A 19,780-nucleotide genomic window follows, 5' to 3' on the forward strand; every position below is an offset into this window, starting at 1 on the left:
AGAGCTACTGTGGAGGCAGATACACGACTACCAACCAACCTACCAGCCAACCATCCATCCAAAGAAACTCTATGTAAAAATAAAATCCAGTATTACAGTCAGTAGCCTCCGGATTGTGTGCCTGGCATCATAGGCTGATTCTGGGGATATATCTCCGGTGTTGGTGAAAAACCCAGAGTTGGTGTGGGGGGGTGAGAAGGAACAATTAACAACACCTCACAGCCATGCACAGAACTGGTTGTGGAACCAAACTTCTGGAGAGGATGATGAAATAATCACTGGGCTGAGCACTGCTGTTTGCAACCTTGGGTTGCTGAGAGGAAGGCTCTGACTGTTGTTTGTGCTAAACAAATATTGGGACGTGGACACCTATAAAATAATTTTAATGGATGGTGGATTAACAAAATATTAATGTTTTTTTAAAAAGCACAAGGCTCTTCTTCCTCAGACTCGGTCAGAGGAAGTTTGAAACTGAGTCAGAGAAAGAGCCTTTTGCTCGACACATCAAAACTGCAAATAAAATCCTTTTACAGGAGCTTTTAGGTTTGTGGTTTATCTCCTTTTTCAGACATAAGCGTACTGTTTCAATGTACCAGCAATCTGGGTGGGAGTCAAGTGGGGAGCTCCCAGGAAGCACTTCTTTTGGGAGACAGAGCTCAAGTTGGCAACAATACAAGGAAACTGTATGGGTTGAATGGGAGGATCTGAGTCTAAGTGATTTGTTACTAGACTTCTGTGCGAGCCATAACAACACCATGTAAGGCCAAAAATGATCGATGGAGGAGGAGAGTGTCTCATTTGGGAACCTCAGAAGTGCATTTCTCTCCAGTGAACTATCTCAGTAATGTCAGTAACATTGCTAAAAGGTTTGCTAATATTCACTTTATTACCGAGGGGTGAGTGGCTACACTTTATAGCAGCACAACCTCTCTGCAGAAAAAAAGAATTACATTTTAAAAAGTGCCATTCATACCCAAATAATAAAAGCTAACTTTCATTTTAAACTAGCCTGAATACTTTCTGTTTGTAGCAATTATGGTCCAACAATTCACCTATGAGAGCCTGTGAGATTCTTTCTGCCTCCAGAGCAGCTCTGATTTTGAGAAAAAGCTTTCAGATATAAGACAGTGTACAAATGATGGACAGGACAAGGTTTAAAGACAAATAGACAAGCATTCATCAACTCAGTCAAAAACAAATACAGATGAATACTAAATGAACAGAGAGTAAATGAACAGAGAGTACAATCATTATATTGACATATAAAACAAACATCCCAACATCTCAAAATGTGTTAATTTGTAAGAGACATTTCACACCACTTGTAGCATAAGAGGAAATATCACTAACCTATGAAGGGAATGGAGGACAGAGAGTCATATGCATGCCGCGCCAGGCTTCCATTGGTCCTACGGTTAGGGGCAGGTCCCCCAGACACAGGAGAGGGGGTCCCTGGTGAAGGCATTGATCCAAGGGGCTCTGGTGAATCCACATGTGTTGTGTAGTGGGGATGTCGAAGAGGCTGAATAGGGGTCCGACGGCCTAAAGGAGGCTTCTTCTGCCGAAGTACCACCTCTTGATTCAGAGAGTTGGGAGAAATGACCTTCCTGTCCACCCCAAGCCGGACTCTCTCCTCCTCTGACGCAGACAGGGCAGGTGTGGACTTGGGCCTGGGTACCATCAGCCCCCTGCTGTCTGCAGGGATGCTCCTGCTGCTGGGGCTCAAGTTGAGGCGGGGGCCACTGTAGCTGGGCTCTTTAAAGGAGTGGGCCTGCTGGAGGGGATGGCCAGTTTTATGGGAGAAAGAAGGACTGTAGCTTCTGTAGCCCACTGGCTCTTCCTCTTTTACTCGTCTTGTTTGGGGTTCGGCTACCTGCTGACCTGACTGCCTATCACTAGGAGGCACTGCTGAGGGGGTTGTAGTGGGGGCTGCAACTATAGTTTGGTGCTGATGCCCTTCTGAGATTTTAAGGTCTACCTGCTCGCTGAGTTTTGTCTTCTGGGGGCTTTGTGAAAGGTGTTCATGGTGTGGTAAGACCAGTGCAGAGGCTTGTGCCAGCGTTTCAACAGAACGCCCATAGTTATGCTCGTATTCAGCGTAGGCTGCCAAAAGGCCCTCTGAGCACGACCTGCTTCCTGGTCCTGATGCACCACCCCAGCTACCTAGCCAAAAGGAATCATGGGAAGCAGCAGCTGCCTGGTGGTGTTGCAGGAGGGTTTCTCTTCTGCGTTGCTCTGCAGATATTTTGGGGACAGTCGAAGGCCCAGGGCCAAGTGCCAACCCCAGCCCCAGCTCCACTAAACGATCCTGAGAGATACTGCGGTGGCGTGGGGACATGCGCTCTGCGGCCTCGGCCTGGCTGTAGTACCACTCAGACAGAGCCTGGTGGCAGAGGGCGTCAGTGTGGGCACGGGCAGAGGCTGGTAGGCTGCTCTTCCTTGGCGGAGGCAGTGTTGCGGAGGCAATGGCAGCATTGTGGTTAGCAAAGTGAAAGTCCAGCGCACTGATGGCTGAAGAGCAGTTGCCACGGTGCCGCCCCGAGAGGGTAAAGTGCCCGCTTGAATCCTCAGGACCCCCGGACCAGCCGGAGGTGGGCGTAGAGGCAGCGGGGGGTTGGTTATCCAGTGGCGAGGTGGTGGGGCCAGGTCGGCACTGCCAGTTGTCCAGGAGAGTGTTGCTAGGCTCGGAGACCATGGAGCCAGGTTTAGTGGATGGGTAAGAAGGAGGTGGGGGCTCTGGGAGGTTCTGGGCTTCACCTGAATATGGATCATTGCCTCTCAGATAGGCATCCTGGGAGTACGCCTGAGGACAGGAGGGGTTAGGGCACAATGTAAAACATGACAGACAGGACGAAACAAAAAATGTGTCAGGAACAGCTGGAGGGCAGAGTGAGGCAGCTACAGCGTGCACCATGCAGCGATATTTCTTCGTTTTTTCCCTATATAAGCTTAATCTTTATTGTACAACCAATATAAGAACTTTATTACCTTTAACAAAGTGATTACTGTCAGTTATAATAACATTTCTTATCTTCTATCACCTTCCACTGCCTTTTATTTTCATGTTAATGTATTTCTTTACCTTAGTGAAGGTATAGATTTATTTAAATGGTGTTAAAAAAAAAGTGAAATCACATCAAAGTCTTGCAAAATAAATTTGTTCAATCAAATCTGTTTCACTAAGCGAACAAGCAGGACAGTGTGTGTGGAGTCTCAAACAATTACAGTGTGTAGTAATAAAGGAACATGTCAGAGTTTGTCTTTGCACATGTGATGTTATGGACAAGTAGGGAGATATCGTCACAACCTTGTCCTGTCAAAGGTCAATCACAATATTTAACTATTTATGATGACCAGTCCAAACATTTATATTCATTAATTCTTTGCACGTGTATAAAATAATTTGAATAAATCTTAATTTAAATGTCATATAAAAAGCAGGTGTTCATAATGTGTTGGTTGTTATATCTCCTTCTTTAATGCATTCCATCTGTTCAAACTCATTTTATGTTATTCCCACTGATGATAGTACAGTTTTTTAAGGAGGTTTAGCTTCAATAAGTGAATAGATGAATTAAAGCTGTCATGCAATCCATGCTTTTGCGTAAAACACCTGGCTGACTGCTTTACATGGTACAAAGGAGAAATGAAGGAAAGAAGAGAAAACAGAAGAAAGATCATACTCACACTTACCAACTGCAACACATCCTCATCTTTTGGCATAATACAGAGCTCCAGAATGTTTTCACTGCGCAAAACAAATCAATGCACGTCAGCATAGAAACAGGAGGTCGGCTGTGACCTTACAGTTGGATTTAGAAACATCAGTGTCCCACCTGTTCTGGATGAGTGCGATCACCTGAGAGTAGGTTTTCCCAAGAATGCTTTCCCCATTTACCTTCACCAGCCTGTCCCCTGGAGCACACACACACAATACAGCAAGATGTTATGTATGAAAGGACACTTTCCTCATCCACCCTATTCCTTGACAGCTCTTACAATGCTGTGTATTTTTCTTTCGTGCTTTATTAGAAAAAATATTACCTGTAAATACAAAAGTAGATTCAATCTTTTTTTTTTTATACACAGACAAATATGGAGGAGAACAAAGTATTTTTTTAAGGCAAAGATCATCAATCTTTGAGGATGGACATTATAATTTATTCAACGCCCATCTGTTTACAACTCACATTGCTGACAACCAATTCTAATTTTGGATATGATTTTCCTACCTTTTATGCTCCCACTGTTTTTAGAGGTTTGGGGCTAAGCATAACAAGTGCATCATATCGAAACCTACATCCACGTAGTTTTAGAGAGATTTCATTGTCTGTCTGGCCTCTTGTACTATTTTTGATTGCTTCAAGAAAATGTCCTCATGGATGGTTCAACTTTAAATTAAATGGTGGTGATCCTCAAGGTTCAATTTTGGCCCTTCACTGTTTATTCTCTACACTTGCTGCACTGATACACAGCTGTATCATCAGTGTAGCTGGAAGGTAGTGGTGAATTCAGGTTCTGACGGGTTCCCACAACAGAGCTTTACCACATAGCTACCACATAACCTATGTATGTATAAGCTCTAATGTCAGGAAACTCCACAGGTAATATAAAGAAATATCGAGCCCATTTCCTGAACCATGGGGATAATGAAACAGGTTGTCTGGACAGCAGGGAGAATAAAATGTCAAGAACCACAAATTTACTTTTCCTCTTATGCAGACAGGAATGCGAAAAGCATTCTGTCCATTCTAACAGGGCCCATTGTTGTGTGTGTGTGTGTGTGTGTGTGCATTTTACCTGTACACAGTCCAGCTTGTTGAGCAGGGCCATTTTCTTTGACACTCTTCACAAAGATGGTGTCCATCGGCTCCAAATGAGACCACCGGCGACCTGCTTACACACGACACACAAATTCAGAATCCAAATTCATTTAGAAGCAGAACACAATGGATCCTAATAAGGAATGTAAATTCCCTGATTCTTCCAGTGATACTCAGCTTTGCATAGTGTAAAGTCTGTGTTTCTGAAACTAAATATTAATCTTAGAGTACATAATTACTTATTGAATTGAATCTTCTTGTTGAACTAACCGTAATTTAAATGTTTGAGTTATCCAGCAGCTGAACACACTTGTGCTGTTCTTTCTACACTGCAAACATTTTTTCGACGCTGGAACAGAAGCTCACACTAATTTGTTGCGCTACGGTTAAGTATTTGAAGTGAATATTATATAGTGATTTTTTTAAGTGTTGATGTCGATCATTTACGATTTACAGTTCGAATTTGCACATTTTCAGTTTCTGGAGGGCAGAGTGGGTCATCCACAACGCAGAAGGTTGGTGGTCCGATCCCCTGCTCCACCAGTCCGTATGTCAAAGTGTCCTTGGGCAAGATACTGCACCAAAAATAGTCCCTGACCAGTGTCCTGGCAGTGTGTGATAGAAGAAGCGCAGCATATATTACGCTGTATGAATGTGTGTGAATGAGTGAATGTAACTTCTACTGTAAAAGACTAGGACACTTTGATTTAATACAGTTCATATACCAGTCTTTAATTTTTTTACACAAGCCAGTCAGAACTGAGCTTTGTGCCCTTTAAGGTTCTTTACCGAACTGCTGAAATTTCAATAAAAACTACAAAATGGAGGCTATCTGACACTCTCTGCTGACCGTGTAAATAACATGCACAACATAATCCAATCCTGAATGTGTAGCTAATTAAGTCAATAGAAGCGAGAGACAGTCACCTGATCCAGACGCATTTCCATTCTCTTCATCCTGTTGGAGAAACACAGTGAAGATGTTAAAGACAAGGACCACAGGGAGGCGCTGCTAAGCTCGCGCATTACACGCAACCCAGGACTGACTGAATCTGTCTGTCTCATTGACTGTCTCACTGACAAAAGAAACACCTCAGAACCTGACTCAGTGTGTAATTGTCCCAAAAACGATTTCATAAAAACTGTCTGTCTGCCTTATCAGCTTTCTCTCTGTGCTTCCTCTGTCCAGGTCGCTGACAGAGTACTACTCTACTACAGAACTACAGTTCTACAGTGTTACAGTAAAGTACTACAGTCCAACAGCACCACAGAACTAGAGTCTTACAATAATTCACTATTACAGTCCTACTCACTACAACACTACAGTACTACCTCACTACAGTTCTACAGCCCTACAGTACTAACTCACTACAGGACTACAACACTACAGTACTACCTCACTACAGTACTACAGCCCTACAGTACTAACTCACTACAGTACTACAACACTACAGTACTACAGCCCTACAGTACTACAGTACTATAGTACTAGAGTACTACATCAGTCATAAGTGTGTGGAGCAGATGACTCATAGACTAAATGAACTAACTCTTACAGTCAAGCGCATTCTTCAGATTTACTGTTTGACATGGAAATATTTTTTCCTTATGTGTTATAGGCCTTTATATACCATATACACAGACCACAGACAGGCTGATTACATATAAAAGGAATTAACCTGAGCTGCATGTCTTTGGACTGTGAGAGGAATTTGGAGAAAACCTGCACTTGGTGAGGCAAGTGTTAACCACTTTTCTACCATTCCACCCCACAAGAAACATGATTATGTCTATTCAAGCCCTTTTTGGATAAAACAGATCTATCAGCCTCCAGATGTCGTGTGGAACTGGTCAGCAACATGCTGTCATGCAAGGGTTCAGAGACCAGTTCTAATAATTATAAAACATGACCCAGTGTGACCCATTTTTATGAAAATAAGTTTGATGGTAAATTTCCAATCCAATCTTAACTTTCTTTTTACCCTGTCCATAGTTAGCAAACTGACAGCCTAGAGGGAAAGTTGCTTCATCCAAACTATTTAACCAGAAATCGCTCGACCTCTGTGTTCACTGTAACGATCAGATATACAGGATTAGGTCTGGAACCATCAAAGCTTCACACTGCAGCTGAGAAGCTAATTTTGACTTTTATTTTTAGCCGCATGTGATTTCTTGGTAAAATGTGCTTCTGGAGACACTTGTTTACAACATAACTAGTTGGAACAGCCCTAGAGGTGGTTGACAGTACTCTGTCTGTCTGTCTGTCTGTCTGTGTGTCTGTCTGTGTGTCGTTCTCTGTCAGATGTTATCAGGTTTGGGATCAAAGATGAAAAATGTAGTTCAAAGGTGGGTGTGATCAAACCCACGAGTGCAGAGTATTAAGGTAATAATAGAGAGTACTCATCTGTTATAATAAGAATTACTGAGTAGTAAATGGCAGAAGTGAGTGACATTTCTCGAGATATAAAAGGCTCGGGCCAAAGTGACTGACCTTGAGGCTGTGGAGGGACGACTCTGGCGGGTAGACGATGAAGTGGCGCAGAGTGAAGCCGAATCCCTGTGAGTTCTTCTGCAGGAAAATGGTCCGCGGGCCCTGCCACGACACACCCTCCACCTCACCCGATGACAGCGGCCGGCGCCTGTTCTCATTGGAAGACACCATACCATCTCTCCGCCCTTTAGCCTGTTGAGGAGAGAGAAAATGTTTCAACACTTTTCTTTCCTTTCCCTCTTTGAAATGAAACAGAACGTTACCATATGAATCCTCAGGAATATCTCCAGTATCATTGTGTGAGATTGTTTATTCATCCATGGCTGAACACATTTAAGGGAAGTGTGTGTGGGTGGAAGTGGGTGTATGTGGTCCATTCACTGAGGACTCTTTCCAAATCCGACCTGAGCAGAATTTCACCAATGCCAGGAATCTCTCAGAGACTTCCTCTCTCCAAAGAGGAAGCGCTATAATCACTTTTAATCACATTTATTACCTCCAGCCAACAATGGCAGAGTTAAAAATACATAATCTATAAATACCAGTCATGGAACAACAGGAACATATTAGGGCTCATAAACACTCATCTGGAACATTTGATGAACAATAGACAAAGGGAGCTTCACAGAGAGTGAGAGTCAACACAGCGGCTAACACTGCTAACCCACACAATGTTTGAATTTATTACGGATGTTCATAATTAAGCTTTCGACAGTTATCTCTGCATTCCAGCTATATCGGTACCATCTGAGCTGGTATTCTCTGTCATTGTTTTCACTGTCAACAGACTGTCAGCAGACTAACCACAAATCATGGGAACATGTTGATGTGTCTGGATAAAAAAACAAGTGGATAATCAGTCTACAATATTCTGAGGACTGACGTTGAACTGAGCTCATGAACTGTATATAAAGATGGATGACATGGCAACTCAGAAGAAACCAAATCATCTGAATCACCCCCTGGTGGCTAGCTGCAATATACTCCATATTATTTGATGGGACATGAACCGAACTAAAATGTCAAAGTAAAGATGGTTTCTATCATTTCAGGTAGTTCCTATCACACTGATGTTTGTCCAATTGTATATTAGTCTGTTTAGTTTGCTCTTAATAAGTTTTTTTTAACATAAATGGGCGACAGGTCACCATTGACAGCTCCGACTGACTCAAGTCATGATGGACAACATGATTACTCCCCAAAAGTGAAGCCAGAGCGTCTCAATCACCACCTGGTGGCTGACTGGAGCATCAATCATAAACCACACCTCCGCAATGTAAGTGGAAGTGCTTATTTCTGTCGTAAATAAACAGTTCTCAGCACAATGATTGACAGCTGAGTCTGACACACAGCATGAGCCACTGTCGTCGTCATAGGCACAAGACGGCAGCATTCATTTCTGGGATATTTTGGCTTTGTTTATAGATAGTGAGAGGATGAGATGTGCGATGCATGTACAATCCATGATGTGTGTTTAAAAACAGTGACAGCCCTCTGAAATGAGTGCAATGCAATGTGTTTCAGTGATGTGAGGTGAGAGACAAGAGAGAAACATCTTTTAACAAACGTTCTGCTTTAAAATGTCGATACTGTGTCGAGTCGTCTGCTTCAAGAGTAACATCGAACAAACTGTAAATATGATCATGCAAAGCAGTCAGTTTAAACATTATTACAATACAAATATTTATTAGTGGAGCTTAAAAGTACAGTGTGTAGAATTTAGTGATATCTAGTGTTGAAGTTGCATGTTGCAGCTGAACACCCCTCACCTCACCCTCTCCTTCCAAACATGAAAAAGAACCTGTGGTAGCTTCAGTTGTCATAAAAACTCAAATGGTGTTTAGTTTGTCCAGTCTGGACTAATGTAAAAAACATAGAGAGGACCCCCTCCATGTAAATATAAAGTATTTAAATATAAAGGGCATTTTCTGGGGTAAAGAAAACTACAATTCATACAATTTAGATGAAACAAACTAGTGAAAACATCATGAGGATTATTCTACAATAGTTGCCAATAGATCCCTTTCACCTAAATCTTACACACTGGACCTTTAAGAGGTGAGAGGTAGTTTAAAACCAGAAGGGACAAAACACAGTGGACACTACGGAGGATGGATCATAGAGATTATGTTGTCATCTCACTTCTGGAGTATGATCAAAGAATGAACGGGGTGAAAACATCAACTGCACGCTGACACGGATAAAAAAGACCCCGACCCCGATCCAAGCCAGTTACAAAAACAACAGGAAGAGTGTTTCTTGAGACAGGAAGTGGCTGGTCGAGCTTTGGAGAAACCTTCGCCTCCAAGAATAGTTCGAGCGAGAGGAGAGGAGGAGACACACATTTTCCACAGAGGGAAGCCAATCAGTTTGGATTCATTTCTTTCTGTTGTATGTTCAAACAAATGACAATAATTCTTGTTATACTGACAGGCTGAGTTAGTTTGTGCTGCTGGCTCACTTTCTGATCAGGACATCTAGTAGCAGTTTGTGGTCATTCAAATACCTGTAGGGCTTTTACTTCACAATGACATTTTCATGATATAATATGTATTATTCTCACCATCAGCCTTCAACACAATGAAATAACCTCAGAGGATTCCTGCCCACTGACATTTCCGTGTGTGTGTAGTAGCTGTGGATACGTTGTTGTGTTGGATCCCTGATCATCTGACATCTCTGCAGGTGACATTTTACACACATGAGGGAATGTACACAGAGGTGAGATGTTGTGCATGTTGTGCATGTTTACCTCTCCCTCCCCATCTCTCTTTCACTCACTCACACTTACCCACTCACCCACAAAATGAAATGTGTGAAATGCCAACATGCCAGTGTGTTTTTTTTGTCTGGGAATTATTATGACAGTAAAAAGATGGATTATTGATATTTACAATAGATTCTAGGGCTGGGTATTAAAGATGTATTTTTAAAGCAAAACCTTTTTATTCTAGCTTACATTTGAATTGTATTTGTTTATTTGCCCATTTATCTGTATTTCAGCCTGTTTTATTATTTATTCTTTTTTGTTCACTTACTTACTACAAGTTTATTTGATGCGCTATATTTAATTATTCATTTCACTCTATTTTATTACATTTTTATTTATTTCTATTCTTTTCACTTTTTACCCACTTTTACGAATTAACTAAAGATAATTTTAATCATCATATACATGGGCCTGCAGTTTACTCGTCTGCACTCATCATTTCACTTCACTAACTTGGATTAGAATTTGAATGTCACACACTCGTCATTCGTTATTTAATGATTTAATTGTGCTTGTCTAACATTCAGAGCACAGCAGAGTGAGCTGCACCGAGAGAGAAAGAGTGACACGATGCAAAAAGACACACATCCAGCCTGCATACACAGACACAGATAACACAAAGTGACAGGTACTTTGTATGGTAACGCACACACTCACACACAAAGTGTATACTCGACACAGGATAACTAAAACACTGCCTCTGCCAGCAAACACACATGTTATAAGCAGTGAGTTTTGATGAATATTTGAAAAGATGACGTAAAAGCACAACCACGCACACACACCACCCTCACACACACCCTCACACACACACACACACACACACACACACACACACACACACACACACACACACACACACACACACACACACACTCACACACACTCACACACGTCTACATACTGTACACACAAGAGATTATATAAGGCTACATGAATCTCTGTGCGTAGTGAGGGCATCAGCCTCATCTCTTGTCCCCTCTGCTAGTCAACAGCCCCCTCAGTGCAACATTACATAACACCAAAAGAAGGCACACGCACACACACGCACACACACACACACACACACACACACACACACACACACACACACACACACACACACACAAATGAAACGCAGTGTGCTGAATCAGTCTCTATACTGACACAGGATGGAGTTCACACAGCACAGACCTTAACCTTCACTCCCTGTGATAAAACCAGGACACCCACATGGCGGAAAAGGACAAGGACAGTGAATTTAAGCGTCCCTCCCTTGCGCTGATCAGAAAAGACAGGAAAGGTTAAAGCAAGATAGCGGAAGAAACGTCCCAGAGGAAATACACCTGTCCACAGTCATCAGATCAGATAGGAAATGAGGAGTTTTGCCGATGCTGCCATTGCTGTTTCTAGAGATGCCTCATATACCAGGATGGACCGATGGCAACATCCAAAGTGTGTCCAGTATAGAGCTGATACCACTCTGAAAGCACCGCAGATATAACTGAACAAAAGTAACACTTTTGTTTCTCCCAAGTGACTGGTCCTTCATTCCACCACTCCACATTATACACTTGTAAAGGGAGCAAAAGCACTTGCTTCAGGAAAGTTGGTCAAATCAAGACTTGAATTTAATTTTCAGTGCACACGAAGGTTACCACAGCCCACATAGGTCCAATTCATTCAACTTCAAAGCTGCACTTATCATTATTATTATCAACATTGGGTCAGATGAGAAGAGTGGAGTCAATCATAGTGACTAAGACACAGAGAGCGATCACCAACTCTGCCCTTTCCCTTCAGCCCTATAAAGTGTTAAGTATCTTTCAGCTTAGTGTTGCCCACAATATAACTTTGTGTTCTTGTAAAGCTTGTTTGCACCTCATGTTGCTCTGTAACTGCTGGAAGTGGATGTCAGCAAATATTTGCAACCAAGTTCACCTAAAAGCTTAAGATGATGAAGTGTCAGTGTTGTGTTAGCAACTAGTGGCTAAAAAATAAAAAAGAATAGTTCTACATTTTTCAGCTTACCAAAAAACTAACCAATAGAAATCTACATTTGTCCAGGTTGTGCTTGATTTTTAAAGTTTCCACTTTTCAGAAAAATAAATCCATAACGAACATTTAACAAGAAATTCAAATCTTTAAAACAACTGTCACAGTTGTTTGCCTTCTCAACTTCTACATACAGGTTGCTTTATGTGAACACTCGTTGACCAACAAATGACAACATAGTTCCTCCGGTGCAAGGTTGCATGCAATTGCTAACAAAAACAAAGCATGAAAGCTTGAGACATCATAAAAACTTCCATAATAAGTAATAGCTTTTATTGCATGTAACTGCATGTTGTTCGTCAAAGACTCACTAATTCTGAAATAATTTTATTTGTCTGCTTTAAACTTAATAGTTTTAAAATGTTTGTGTCCTGATGAGTATCTAAAGGATGGTTTGGATTCCTTTTGATAGACCTTGAAACATGCAATCAGTTGGCAAGAAAAAATACAGTACTGGCGACCCATATCTACTGTCTGCCCTCGTACCCAGGACAATCGATGGCGCTGTATGGCCCTCCGGAAGCCCCGTCTTCTTGGTGATGCGATGGGTATCCGCCTTGGTGAGACGTGAGGGGAAATACCCCTGAGCACTGCCAACCAGATACAGCGAGGTTCAACGTCACTACAGTCCACCCCGACAGAACATTGAAATCGCCACTCGTGGCCTGATGGAGCTGGTGCGACACCCGACAACCTCAGCATAGCCCTTCCACATTCATGTTCATATATACCGTTTGTGCAAGAAACTCGCACCAACACACACCAGGGGTCACAAGACTTCAGACCCCAACACTGAGATATCCGGTCACCTTTGTACAATGTCTGCTTGAGGCATCACAGCCAGTGGGGCAAGTCAATCGAGGGTAGGTCAACGGGAAGCACTTCGACACAGTGTCATAATCAGCACTGTTGATGTAGGACATCAAGTCTTCAGTGAATTTGTAATCCTTGAGTTGGATTTAGCAAGAGCTTTATCGTTGCTTTACATCTTCCTCTGGGCAAACCAGTGGATCGTGCCTCCTAGTCTCAAGTTGGCCAAGCAATGATGATTCCGTCTAAAGCCAAGAAAACCATCCATTTTCTGACAGGATTGGACTTCACCAGTCATTAGTTTGTCCAGTTTTCTACCACATTGTTGCAAGCTAGTCCTCATTTTCTTATTTTTTACAGATCTTGGTTTGACTTGGTCCTTTTCTTTGAAATTTAAGGCAAATTGTTTGCAATCAAAACAGATGTTCAACAAATCTTCTCCTTGTCTTTTCTCACCTTTCATTTAGTCCAGTACACAGATGAGTTCTTCGTCTTTGTTGTCATCCTCGCATTTTGAATATGAAAAGGCTTTAGAAAGAGCACTGGTCCCGTGGAAACTACAGGACTATTAATAGTCAACTGTCTTGAATTTCAACTAGTTTTCTTCATAGCTTTCAACACAGAATTGTTCCCTTGTCAGAAAAGACACACATTTCACTGAAGTCACCGTTGATGCTGCCATGCAATATTAGTTTATAAGTTTGAGCTTGTCTCTTGATTGCAGAACCAAATCCATCCAAGACCAGTTGAATTCTGTCCCCGGACCAGCTGAGCTGAGACGGCAGGTTGTAGTCGGACCAGAGTTTAGAATTGGAAGAAACGATCCCACGCTGCTGCTCAGAGATCCAGTGTGTCCCCCCTCCATACTGGAACAACAGTGCAGCACAGTAGCTGGCTATCTTTATTCCTAAGTAGAGTCTTTGCTCCTCTCAACCCTGCCACGCATCTCTCTCTATTTTCAGTGTCTCTCCCTGGGGTCTATTTGCTGACATCGCAGCACTCTCTCTCTTTCTCTCTTACTCACACTCCTCTTCTCCTTCAGCTCCACAGTTCAGCCCAGTGGTAGAGAGAAATGTTGCTCTCTCTCTCTCCCTGTGTTGGGTCTCGCCATCTCTTCCATTTAGACTCACAACCTGGTGGCTGATGCCGATGCACTTTAAACTATGTGTTGTAAAATGACTGTAATAACTGATTAGCTGCTTGGTAGACCAACACAAGCATGCTTTGGTTGCAATGGACGGTGACAGTTTTGTGAAGAGGATCTATTTTTAAAAACAACTTTGAGCCAAAGTTGTCATGATGGTGAGCTCAACATTGTGACGACTGTCAGCCATCAGTCATGGAAAAGGAGCTTGTCATTGTGGCTCAGAGTCATTTGATTGAGGTTCAGTGGTTTATGCTTTTACTGCACACTTCTAATTCATTATTTCAATTACATTTCTATAGCGCCAAATCATAATATACACTATCTCATATAAATATATATACTCAAGGCACTTTAAATATAAGGTCCAGACCTTAAAAATTATAGAGAAACCCAACAGTTTCCACAATGAGCAGCACTTTGGTGACTGTGGAGAGGTAAAACTCCCTCATTAACTGGAAGAAACCTCTAGATACAGGCTCAATGTGGGCGGCCATCTGCCTCAACCGGTTGGGGTGAGCAGAGAAAATTGGAGAGGAGACGGGAGATGGGTGGAAAAGAGGTGAGAGGGGAGAGGAGGCGGGTAGAGGACAGAGAAACCAGGAACAGTTGTGAAATATTCATTTTCATACTCTGTCAGACTGGTTGTTATAATGTAAATTTCAGTTCAGTTTTACCAGTGATTGTTGTTGCACAACGCCAGAAGAGAGTAGGTCACACTAACAATACTCTTCATTATCCTCCCAAAATATTAAGCTGCGGTTCACATGAAGCAGATAACTCATGAAACCAACACTTGTTTTTGCTGAAGCTACTGTTGTGTACTGTAGTTGTATCTGTGATTATATCACGTGTAATAAAGCTTGTGTACGTCTGTGTGAATATATGGATTTAAAATAGGAAGTGACAATTTCAAATAGGAAATAAGCGTGTCTGAGAGATTAAAAATATATAATTATATACACTGAAAATATACAGTCTTAATGTCAGTGTGTGTAAGTTTGTGTGTGTGTGTGTGTGTGTGTGTGTGTGTGTGTGTCCATCCTCCTCTAGCTCTCCACAACAGCTCTAACAGTGCTGTCAGCCCCTCATTCCTCTTTTCATTGACACCTGAGAGCAGCTACAGCAACAGACAGCAATAGAAAGAGAGAGTGGAGTGAGATTCAGAGACACTAACAGAGGCTGACGTCCATGCAAACATCATCCAGCAGCCTCCGCATCTCTCATCTCCCGTCCTCCTCTGGAGTTCACGTTCCTTCTCTCTTCTCTCATCACCCATTTTCTCTTTTATTATTGTCTCGTTTATATTTTTCACCTTTCCTTTCCTTACATTACACATGTAAAAAAAAAAACAACAAGCTACTGTGGACATTATTCTGACATTATTGTCCGTGACGAGTGCTGGTTTGGGAAAAACAGTGACCAATTTGTGCGCTTACAACAGTTTTGTTGACTGTGAGGACTCAAGCTAGAACAAAAATAACATAATGTGATGTGTGAGTCAGAGGAGAATCTGCATCTGTTCTGCCCTGATTCTTTATGCCTCAAGTGTGAGTGCGCCCGACCACATGATGCCTGTGAGGACGCATGCTCCATGTGATACGAAAGAAGCTAATACCAAAGCACAAAAGACACATTTAATCAAGTCCACTCATCAGATCTTTCTATCCATCAGCTCTTCTAAGGAGTACAGCAAATATTCAGATTTGGCCTGGAGAAAATTCTGGATGCCATGACTGGTTACAGAGCTCAAGCAAAATGTTAGTGAATGTCCTGCCAGAGGGAACTAAGGGCACAGCTTCCAGATTCACAAAAAGATGCTTCCTGATTGTATGAGTCAACTGTAAGCTGCCCTGATTCTACACATCTATGGAGTAGTCTAACCTGCGGCCGTTTAATGACATCATGCACAGGGAAAAGATGCCCAGTCCTTTTACACAGAGGTCCCGATATAGTGCCAATAAGACGACCCCTCATTACACCACATTTTACATGAAACTGAAATATTGCTGCCAGATTGTGGGATTTCAGATCGTCAAAGACATGATGTGTAACAGCGTCTGTCTCGCCAAGCCCTCTCCTATCGTCAAGACGGGAAATCTGCTGCAGAGTAAGATTAACAGTAAGAGGGAGTAAATGCACAACATTACCAACCTAAATAGGCTTGAAGCATGCTAAACCAGCATGAAACAGAAATACAGTCATCAAACCATGCTGAGATAAAACTGGTATATCTACTATATCTACTACATACTGCGCACACTGTATATGTATATTTATTATTTCATCCATGCACTATGCACCAAACTGTTAAGCTTTTGTACATAGCTTTGTCTTTGTTTTTTGTCTTTATTCTTGTTTATTTCTATGTTTGTTTGTTTTTTAACTGTTTGTACTAAGAGAGCTAAGAAAAACCGGAGTCAAATTCCTTGTGTGTATCTAACAGATCATGGTTCATTTGGTTTACAGAGGGAAACACCTTTCTAGATAGGTCGGACTTTAAATTAGACTATATCAAGACTATTTAGACTATTTCAACTCAAACTCTTTAAGATTTGTATTAAGTTAAACAATGAATGATGCGTTGGAATAGCTCCCATCAAGTTTTAACAGAGCTGAAGATAAAATAAAGTACATAATTGAAAATGTCTCACTTTATGTATTTTTTGTGTTCTCTTTTGTACTTTAACTTAGTACTGAATCACAACATTTTCTCAAGGCACATTTCATAGTAATGTCGAGACCTTACAATATTATAGAGAAAGCCAACGGTTCACACACTGACCGTGGAGAGAAAAAACATCCAACGGAATCAGACTCAGTGTGGGGGGGTGCAGCATCTGCCTCAACCAGTTGGGTTGAAAGGGGAGAAGGGGAGCGAGAGCCGTAACAGCTCTGTCGTATTCAACACTGTTTGGACAATAAAAATTCTAGCTGTGCTGTCTGATAAACACACTGGACTGAGAATGTCTTGGACCTGTGTGAGATTTTGTGGGTGGTGGTCTGACAAAAACCGACATTTTGAACAGGGAGGTTCTTGTTTCAGCTCTTTACTAATACATATTAAGTATAAGTAATACTGGGGTTCAAATCACATTCAACTCCTAGGGGGAAAATGTTCCAGTCTTATCTTTAAAACTTTATCAGGCAACATCACATACACCTACAATATCTGTTACATGACTACATTTTCTGAAAATCTAGTCCCACACGCAGTAGGTGTGTCTCGTTCCTTTTCTATGTGAAAGTCGCCCACTTCAGTTACATAAGTTGTAAACTCAAAAATGTTCACTGCACTCGGGGTCGAGTGAGAAGTTAAGTTTGGGAAGAATGCAAGGGAGTAAGGAGGGAACAAGAGAACGAGTGGGACGAACAAAGTAGAGACTGAGTAAGGTAAATAAAGAGCTGTCAGCCAGAATCTCAGTCTAAAAGGAGAAGACACAGACAGATAGAGGGAGGAGGGGATAGTGGGAGGGAAGACTCAATGAGACAGCAAGCGAGAAAGAAATCATTCCTGTAGGACAAAGAGTCAAGACGAAATCGTGTCGCTGAAGCACAGAGGAGAGAAAAACGTCTCAAACGTCTTATATCCAAACCATGACAGGTGAAAGTCAACATTTAGAGAGTGGCATTAAGGGATTGTATGTTTTCTGAACTTTTTAGGATATAGCGATAATATCAGTCATATTACAAATGGGATGTCTTGAAGCTGCACGGCATGGACTGTGTTTATTTCTGTTGAGTCCAACTTCTCGTTATTCTCATTGACAAAGCGGTCGCACAGAGCACTCTGAGCTGAACATTAACGGACACTCTTGACCTGTATCTGCATGATTTTATGCCCCACTATCCCAATTGGATAACTGCTTTAAAAAAAAGTTCTGCACCACTTTGCTATGATTTCCAGGTTGAATAACATGTTTGCTTCAAAGTTTCCAGCGATATTAAAAAGGCAGTGCACACAATGGATTTTTAAATTGTCCGCAAATGTGGCAGCTGCTGGTTAGTGTTTGCATCAAGTAAAGACGTTAGAAGACATTTTGTGATGAAATTATTAAATACAATCAGCTAATTAACTTAATTTATAGGCAAAGGCAGAGACTGTAAGATCAAGCATGTTTTGGAGCAATAAACATGAATTGAAACTCGAGTAATCTACCGCAGCCCGGCATCCAGAAAAGAAATTCAAAAAGGTTGTCAGTGTCACTCATGGTATTTTGTTGCAAATAAAATGTAAAAAATAAATGAAATGTAAATGTTCCAAGTCTGATATCAAGACGATGAGAATGAGGTCAATGATGATTTGGGCTGTACGTCATGGTCAGCAACTTAAAGGTATGCTTAAAAACACAAAATAAGAAGCAATAATAAATACTATGATTATAACGACATTTAAATGAAGCTCCTACAGCAGTACTCTTTACATTAAACAAAGTTTTGTGAAGGATGAACACAGCCCAATGATACAGGTGTTCCTAATAAAGTGATCAATGGATGTGGGAGTGGTGAGTTACATCTACTCGTGCTACTGTAGGAATGTTGTTTTATTTTGTGTACTTGTCCTGGTTCCATCAGTATTTTACTTTGATTTATAAAATTACAGAAAGACTAAATAAAGTTTGTAGGAGAAAGAGTGAGGAAGGTGGATGGAACGACAAAGACAAGACTGGAACTGAAGTCAAAAGCAAAAGAGTCACAAAATGACTATATGTGGAAAACATCAGTGATTTAAATGCACGGCATACTGCAACACACAAATGCACTCTAAGCACTCATCCTCACTGTCTGGAGTCAAACAGCAGAACTAAAGATTATGATGTTCACAAATCAAAAGATTTATTGAATCAATTCAAAACAGGGGCAGCTGTAGCATCAGCTAATTGTCACATAATGTAATAATGTGATATCCCTACTTTACTGATAGCAGTGTGAAGACAGAGTGGGAAACACGAACCATGCTGTTACTTCCCCTAAACTTGAAGCTGCATCCTGTTTCCTCTCCTGAGAAAGAGGAGGAAACCAAACAACGTTTCATTCTATCAAACTGGGAATATTTGACTCATTGTTTCTCATCAAAGTCGTTAAAATGCTTCCAGCTTTCGAATTAAAGTGTCTATTAACAGTAGTTTTTCTATGAATGAATGTCAGCACAACACAAAAACCCAGACAATCTTTTTGAGAAATGGAAATAAAAGCACAGATGACAGAAAAAACATTCTGTTGTTTTCTAATCTTTGTTGCACAGTTTTGTTACTGCAATCTTAAAATAAAATTATTGTCCGTAGTATTTTCAAGTAAGATGCAGAGTTTTGAAACAAATCTTTCATATCCAGACATTTGCCAGGGATTCATGTTTATGAGTTTTTTTGCCACTAACTCCCCCCCCATGTCATTTTTTACAACACAAGGTTGTAATGTAACGACAAGTTTCATCTCTTGACAACGGAATCTGATTAATAACTTTCTATCATAGTGACAATTGTCTTTTCATTGAGGGATGACTATTTCCTTCACACACACACACACACAGAAAGAGAGAGAGAGTAGGGAGACATGAATGAGTTTCACTGATTCCCCTTCATAGCCACACGTGGGCAGCAGTGCCTCACAGAGAGCCTGAATGAACTGCAGTCACAATGGTTCCTGTCAGCCAGAGAATCGGAGCAGCGCAGTTCATATAAATCACACTTTGCTGACAGTAGTTACCT

The 19,780-nt window shown here is 41.4% G+C and overlaps 1 protein-coding gene across 13 annotated transcripts in view; it reads right to left on the reverse strand.

Moving 5' to 3' along the window:
• Positions 1 to 19,780, reverse strand: part of LOC109626684 (rho GTPase-activating protein 23-like) — a 63,221-nt gene that overhangs the window by 12,113 nt on the left and 31,328 nt on the right. For 3 of the 13 annotated variants that reach the window (XM_069517367.1, XM_069517371.1, XM_069517365.1), the window contains exons 2-7: positions 7,315 to 7,506; positions 5,751 to 5,781; positions 4,801 to 4,896; positions 3,837 to 3,915; positions 3,688 to 3,748; positions 1,351 to 2,803 (exon numbers count right to left, since the gene is read on the reverse strand). In XM_069517367.1, the coding sequence (XP_069373468.1) occupies positions 1,351 to 2,803; positions 3,688 to 3,748; positions 3,837 to 3,915; positions 4,801 to 4,896; positions 5,751 to 5,781; positions 7,315 to 7,506 (1,912 nt within the window). Of the gene's footprint in view, positions 1 to 1,350; positions 2,804 to 3,687; positions 3,749 to 3,836; positions 3,916 to 4,800; positions 4,897 to 5,750; positions 5,782 to 7,314; positions 7,507 to 12,604; positions 12,957 to 13,384; positions 13,507 to 19,780 lie in introns of those variants that run through there. The other 10 variants (XM_069517370.1, XM_069517364.1, XM_069517363.1 and 7 more) reach the window with 10 other exon arrangements.

Source organism: Paralichthys olivaceus, chromosome 21 (genome assembly GCF_024713975.1).
Source record: "Paralichthys olivaceus isolate ysfri-2021 chromosome 21, ASM2471397v2, whole genome shotgun sequence".
In the NCBI taxonomy this organism is placed as follows: domain Eukaryota; kingdom Metazoa; phylum Chordata; class Actinopteri; order Pleuronectiformes; family Paralichthyidae; genus Paralichthys; species Paralichthys olivaceus.